Source organism: Neofelis nebulosa, chromosome X (assembly GCF_028018385.1).
Source record: "Neofelis nebulosa isolate mNeoNeb1 chromosome X, mNeoNeb1.pri, whole genome shotgun sequence".
NCBI lineage: Eukaryota > Metazoa > Chordata > Mammalia > Carnivora > Felidae > Neofelis > Neofelis nebulosa.
The window spans coordinates 1,653,266-1,661,049 of record NC_080800.1 but is presented as its reverse complement, the minus strand read 5'-3'; the positions used below and the strand labels follow the sequence as shown (position 1 = coordinate 1,661,049).

Here is a 7,784-nt window from a genome sequence, read left to right as displayed (position 1 = left end):
ATTCATGCTCTCTCTCTGTCTCAAAAATAAATAAACGTTAAAAAAAAAAAAAAAAACCTTTAAAAAAAAAAAAAAAAACCAAAAACCAAAAAACTTCGAAGTTTTGTTACGTGTGCACAGAGGCCAATGAAACTGATACCCGAAGAAATGACCAACGCAGGCAGTTTTTATACGTTTTAGGTGAAAATGATACATTTGTGAGAAATGGACAAGATAAAAAACAAACAAACACACACACACAGATTTCAGAGGCTGTACTAGTAAGGAATTCTGAACAGAATTTGGGCCGAGGCAGATCAGAAAAAGGAAGGTTTGCATACACAGCTTTTTCAGCTTTAAAGCCCCAATTTCTGGTGATAAGGGTGTCTTGTTACTTGTTAGTAAGGGAAGGTATTTTTCATACAGGAAACCTGTTTCTTGCTTTCAAGGGGACAGACGAGGGTCTGAGTGAACTTGCACTGGCCATGAATTAACTAACTTCTATTTAAATAATAGGTTTTGTTTCTTAAATTTCACATATGCGTGAAATCATATGGTATTTCTTTCTTTCTCTGACTTATTTCTCTTAGCATAATACACTCTAGATCCATTCACGTGGTTGCAAATGGCAAGATTTCATCTTTTTTTATGGCTGAATTATATTCCATTGTACGTGTACATATATATCTCTAGACATACACAGATATACATATATCTAGATAGATAGATATAGTAATAAAACTTTCCAAATCGAGGGTCCCATCACTAGTTTATGAACAAAAAGAAGTAAATAATATTTTTTGTTTCAAGTAATTTGTTTGGCCATGTTTCTGACATTCTGACAAACAAACAAAAAATTCAAGGCCCGTGTGAAAGTGGATTAACATGTCCTGGAAAGGTTGATGGGTTCAGAGCAAGAATTAGCTTTCAGAGTCCCACATTACACGGCTCGAGGACAGAATAAGTATCCTGAAGAACTGTCCCAATGAGCAGAGCCCCCTTGGTGCAGGTTGGGGACCATGTGTCATCACTGCTTTGCAATACCGGATCAGAACAAGTTTGACGGGCTCTGAAATCCACCCACCCTCCGTATCACATTCCAACATGACATTTCTCAGCCATCAAAAAGAAAGAGCTTTAAGGACAACCGTCTCACACAAGGCAGCAAGAACAGACAGTCTGGGTGCAAGTCCCCATCTTCAGGGACACATAAATCTGATAAGACACCCAAGGATGCAAAGAAAAAGGAAGTAAACTCAATGAGCAAACAAACACAATGTCAATAAACACTTGCTCAAGATAGAGGTCATGGTGGTAGGGATGGGGGGTAGGGGGTGTCCCTGGGATTGGGGACAAATGCACGAGTCCAGGCAGAGCCCTGGTGATGCATCATGAGGAAGAAATTTTAAGAAAATGATTAATGTGCTCTCATCAATGCTCAAATTCTCTGGAACAAAAAGCAACCCAAGGTACAGTGAATAGTCTGATGGAGGATAAAATACCAGTGCACATGCAGATCCCGTTTACAAGTTTCCACAACAAGCAAGCTTCATGTAGCCAGAAAAAAAAAAAAAGGCAATTTGAAAGTCAGATTCTGTAATGTCAGCCCAATCATAAAGCCATTACTGAACCACATCTATCTATCTATCCATCCATCTACCCATCTATCTATCCAACCATCCATCATATGTATCTGTATATCTATTTACCTATCTACCCATCTTTCTATCCATCCATCATATCTATCTATCTATCTATCTATCTATCCATCCACCCATCATATCTATAGATATATGCATCATATCCATTTATCTATCCATCCATCATATCTATCTATCTATCTATCTATCTATCCATCCATCCACCTATCTATCCATCCATCCACCCATCTATCTATCCAACCATCCATCATATGTATCTGTATATCTATTTACCTATCTACCCATCTTTCTATCCATCCATCATATCTATCTATCTATCTATCTATCTATCATCTATCTACCTATCTTTCTATCTATCCATCATATCTATCTATCTATCTATCTATCTATCTATCTATCCATCCATTCACCCATCCATCATATCTATCTATCTATCCATCCATCCATGCATCCATCCCCATCTGTTATATCTATCTGTCTATCTATCTATCTACCTACCTACTTACCTACCTACCTACCTATCTATCCATCCATCATATCTATCTATCTATCTATCTATCTATCTATCTATCCATCCACTTATCCATCCATCCACCTATCTATCCAACCATCCATCATATGTATCTATCTATCTATTTACCTATCTACCCATCTTTCTATCCATCCATCATATCTATCTATCTATCTATCTATCCATCCACCCATCTTATCTATAGATATATGCATCATATCCATTTATCTGTCTATCCATCCATCATATCTATCTACCTATGTATCACCTATCTATCTATCCATCATCTGTCTATCTATCCATCCTATCGATCCATCAAATATATATACATATTTATAGATACATATTTTTATATATCTTATATAGTATACATTGTATATATATTTATCTTATATAGTATGTGTTTTATATTTATATTTTATAGTATTTATATACATAAGTATATTCATATATAGTTATATACATGATTAGAAAAATATATTTTAAAAATAATATATTTTATATTTATATTTTATAGCACTTATATACTTAAGTGTATTCATATATATGTATACATATATAAATATATATTTTATAAATAATATGTTATATATAATGATACATAAATTTATATGCACAAATATGTTGTGTATATATTATATAATGCCTATATGTCATTACAAACTTGTATTGAATTATCACCACGATTACATTTATAGTGAATTTACGTGGAAAGAAGAGGGGAATCTTCCAGAGTCCCTGAAAACATCATCTGTGCGTGTCCAGCGGTGGACGCCTGCAGACTCCAAGCGAACACGCTCGTGGAGAGAGATCAGAGCTCGCCCGGGTGTGTTGTACAATTGTCCTACCACATGGTGTCCGTGTAAAGTGTGCACGGTGGCACGGGACACACTCCCACGTTGCCGCGTCTGCTTTGTGGCGAGGACGCCGAAGACGCGTGGGGTCCACAACTGGAAGCTTGTAGCCTTTTATTAGTAGGGTCTGAGGGTCAGGACCACAGGAGAAGGGTCCCTCCGTGGAGACACCCCGGTTGTGGCACAGCAGCCCCGCCCCCAAATACACCCCAGATCTCTTCATTGCAGAAGGGGATCATCTGCAGGCACATAGAACTCTCCTGCAGCCTTAGAAATAGAGGTGGCACGCCATTGGCCAGAGCTGTCACATGACTATCATAGCGTGCAAAGGGTTCTGGGAATTGTAGTTCGCCTGGGAAGCCTGGAGCCTGGCTAGGGCGCCGTTGATTCAGAAGAGGCACGAAGCAGGTTTGGTGGGGACAGCCTCTATTCTCGAACACTCTGTGTGTTTCATTAGTGTCCGCAGATTTGATTTCACGGTCTCATCTTCTCATCTGACTCTAAGAAATATCCTATATATTTCATTGAACCTCATTCTATTTATAAAAAGAAAAAAAGGTTATTTGTATTTTTTTTTTTCACACATCTGCACCTGCAGACCTCACTACCTACCGGGCACGGCTGGGACTGCTTGTGACACCTCAGCTCCTACACCCCCAGCATCCGGGCGAGGCACAGCCCCGTTATTCCACCCACCCTTCAGGTGCAGCTCCTGCAGCCCAGAGAGGTCGTGCAGGCGAGGTGCACAGGAAGTCACACATGTGGATGCAACATGTCACGGCCTGTGCGTGAGTTTCTCAGGGCCGCCGCAACAGAGTCCCACACACCCAGCAGCTGAAACAACAACACACGTTGATTCTCTCTCTCAGGTCTGCAGGCAAGAAGTCTGAGATCCAGGCGGGGCAGGGCTGCGCTCCCTGTGAACATCGTACGGGAGGGGCTGTTGCAGACTTACCAGCTTCCGGTTCCCCTCTTTTCCTTTTTTTTTTTTTTTTTTTAAAGTTTTAAAATTTATTTTTATTTTTTATTTTTTAAAATTAATTTATATATTTTTTATTTTTTTTATCTATTTTTATTTTTTTCACGTTTATTATTAAGAGACAGAGAGACACAGAGCGTGAGCAGGGGAGGGGGTGGAGAAAGGGGAGACACAGAATGTGAAGCAGGCTCCAGGCTCCGAGCTGTCAGCACAGAGCCCAACCCACGGACCGGGCGGAAGTTGGATGCTTAACCGACTGAGCCACCCAGGCGCCCCATAATCCGTCTAATTCCAAATGGTGCCAACCTCAACATTTCTGGGGGGAGGGGTGAAGGAAGGCCACCCAGTCCTCAGATACCTGCCAGGTCCCCCGGGATGGAGCAGAGACCATCTCAGACAGAACACACACCCAATGGACACATCACCAGGCCCAGGAGGGGATTTACTTGCCTTATGATTTTTATTTTCCAGTGCTGTTTCATCAACGTCGGTGGGAAACAAAGAAGACAGCCATCAACCTGGGGTTGATTCTTTTCTCCTTTTACACTTACTTTATTTATTTATTTTTTTTACATTTCTTTTACACGATAAAAATGTACTTATGGCAGTTACAGGAAACCGATGGACGTTATGTCGTTACGAATGCTTCCATTCCGTCCAGGAGTGTCTGTGACGGTGTGCATGTGTCTGTCTGTCCACATACACGCATACTTTTTATCAAGACTCAAAATAAACTCCTACCGAAACCCGCAGAAAAGAGTACAGAAAGAGTGTTGGGGCCACGAGGCTTTGTCCCTCGATGGGGACACTGGAGAAACGTCAGAGGACATTCCCATCCCAATAGCAACCAGACGGGAACCACGGCCATCTTGAAAGTGCTGCAATCACATATGAATCACATCACATCAAGAGCGTTAGCTGTAAATTCCCTTTTCTATTTGGGGAATTATTTCTAGGTCTTTCTGCATTCAAGTCCTCCCTGGAGACCTACCTCCCAGTCCATAACCATGAGTGTGGTGTATACAACAATTTAGGACTTTCCTGGGCCCTCCTGATGAGTTCTGGATTGCCGTAACTGTCTTTATGTTCAGTGCTGATATTTAGGGCAAACGCCGAAAGTCCTATAAGCATTTACGTTAGTTGGATGAAACTCTTATCAATGAGCCCAAATCCTTCCTTTTTCCCAGCTTCCCCTAAAATGTCACTAAAATAGAAGCAATTACCTAGTATGCTTTTTAGATGCCTGAGGACTTAGAATTTTCTACTCCAGTAAAAAGGGGCGGAAAAAAGTAGAAACCAAGGAAAAGGATGCCATCGCCTTCAACACAGTTGCCTACAGACTATCACATGAAAAATAATACGGGAAGACTCAACAGGCACAAATCATGACTGTTGGCCCCAATTTTCTCCCTTCCCAAAATACCGAAATCATAAGATTTCGCAGGAAAAAAAGAGAAAAAGTCTGCACAGATTGCCCACGATGTCTTGCACATCGGGGAGTGTGTGCACCAGCAAGTGGAAATGCCAGCCTTACTGGGTGCAAATAAGGGTTACGTGGTCACGGCCAGCACTGAGCAGCGGGAATCCTGCTTGTTCCAGCTGGAAGGGGGGGGGGGGTGCTGGCTCCTTGAGGAAGACTTCCCATGGATCAGGTTTCTCCCCAGAGCCCGCTGGAAACCCTCGGAGGGTCCCCCGAAACCCCCAGAAGGAGACAGCAGCCCACAGCCCGAGACCCCTTATGCCTTTGCACCCCTGTTGTACTTTGGGACAATGTGTGCATCCTGCACCGTGAGGTAGTTCTGGGGAACCCACCACAGCCTCGCAATCTGGCCAAAGGAGTCATCGAATGTGCAGATCAGACCGTCTTCTTAGGACCCAAGGCTTGGCTAACTTATCTTTATAAACACCCCCCTCCCCCGTCCGGCGGATCAGAAATTCTTTGTCAGGCAGTCGGTCCCCTCCAGACAGAGATGCTTTAGGGTGGCGATGACGTCCGCAATGGAAGGAGCTGTCACGGAGCGATACACGGGGACCTCGTCTACACTGAGCTTTTCTCAAAGCAACCACGGGATCCTGAAGCCGTCACACATGCTCTGGTTCTGTGAGGGAAGACGGGGAACACAGTGTCACCGCCAAGGACAAGAAAACTCCTCTGTGGCTTGATTTTCAAGCATTACCATCCTTTTTATGCTTTCGGCTCTTGAGGGCTTTGAACACCCTCAACGAACAAGCCACTCTATCTTTTTGGTCACAGCTAATATTTTTTTAGGGATGTGGTTTTCTTAACCTTCAAAGTCTCTGATGCGGGTGCTTTCATTCCTTCCAGCTTACAAAATAAATGTGAATCGTGCTCAAACAACCCACTGTAAAGGCACGGGTGTCTGTCACCCTGTAAGTGTCAGCCCGACCCGATAACCATGTCCCCATAAGCTGTGCTAGGCTAACTGTGGGGCTGTGGCACACATACAGTTCACGAGGTTGTGCACTGCACCTCATCCCCCCTAGAAGGGGCCAGTTCACCACATCGTGTGCACCCTTGCTTGTCTGAGGTCCCTAGTGTGAACAGAAGGTTAAGCGTCCGACTTGGGCTCAGGTCACGATCTCACGGTTCGTGGGTTCCAGCCCTGCGTCGGGCTCTGTGCTGATGGCCTGGAGCCTGCTTGGGATTCTGTCTCCCTCTCTCTCTGCCCCTCGGCCGCTTACACTCTGTCTCTGTCTCTCTTTCTCGCTCTCAAAAATAAATAAACATTTAAAAAAATGAAAAAATAAAATAAAATAAAATAAAACCCAATTCGGCTTTACACTCCTGCTTCTCCAACGCCCACACGTTGTTCACAGACTCGGTCCCCCTCTCCTGCCCCCACCCCCGCCGGACTTTTGTGGGGGACCCGGGGACAGCGGAGACGCAGGCTGGCTGGTCCCAGCCTGCGTTTGGTCAATAGCCCGCATCCGCCAGCAGGGGGAGGCCCCGGGCAGGCTTTAGGGGTTTTGACATCCCTTCTGGAAGGCTGGTTTTCACAGCGACCTTAAGGACAGGAAGGAGGGGAGGGCAGACACTCCCTGCAAATCCCAGACCCCGTCAGACGCAGGGGGCTCTTGGGACCCAAACTCAAGACACTGTCGCTTAAACTTGGAGCTGCTGTTTCCACAACAGAGGCCCCGTGTCTGTCCGAGGACCCTCCCCGCAGAGATGTCCTCAGGGCCCTTCACTGACCACCTCTGTTCCTCAAGGACCGCCACCAGCCGGGCACGTGATTCTTTAAACCCAGGAGCCTGTACCCAAAGTGGGACCAGAAAACCACGTGTGCTGGCTTCTCCCAAGTCCCCATGTGTCCCTCGCAAAAATCCCCAGTGAAAACCGTGTCCTCATGCCAGGGTGCTAGGCTGGCCGTCACCAGAAACAGCCCTGCTGAGTGACAGGCTCCGGAAGGAGCTTTCCAGCTCGAGACACTTGCCTCTTGTCCTGAAACAATTTCTCCTCCTGTTTCGTTGGAACCACCCCGTGGCAGCACCCACCAGCATGACCACCAACACGGACACGATGGGGGACACGATTTTCGCTATCGTGTTACCTGCCAGGTGGAGAGACCGAGAGGTTCTGAGAAAATACCCCGCGAGAAAGCCGTTCGTGTTAAATGCCTCCACATTCTCACGTCCCGCCATCCCTGCCCTCAACTCCGGACAAAAAAAATACATAGAATCCGAACGAGGAGCTAGAGGAAAGGGTTCTGCGCCTACCCCGCGTGGAGATCAGTAAGCACGCCTTCCCCGTGCAGGACGTTCAAGATAGAACGGTGCCT

General features: G+C 45.0%; 1 protein-coding gene across 4 annotated transcripts in view; it reads right to left on the bottom strand.

Annotated features, from left to right (window-relative positions):
- Positions 1-4,898: 4,898 nt before the first annotated feature.
- XG (Xg glycoprotein (Xg blood group)) overlaps positions 4,899-7,784 on the bottom strand; it is a 34,516-nt gene continuing 31,630 nt past the window's right edge. For all 4 annotated transcript variants that reach the window (XR_009257235.1, XM_058714065.1, XM_058714066.1 and 1 more), the window contains 2 exons: positions 7,440-7,556; positions 4,899-6,083 (listed from right to left, as the gene is read on the bottom strand). Coding sequence is in view for 3 of the 4 variants with exons in the window: in XM_058714065.1 (XP_058570048.1) it covers positions 6,067-6,083; positions 7,440-7,556 (134 nt within the window). In the remaining variant the exon portion in view is untranslated. The remainder of the gene's footprint in view (positions 6,084-7,439; positions 7,557-7,784) is intronic.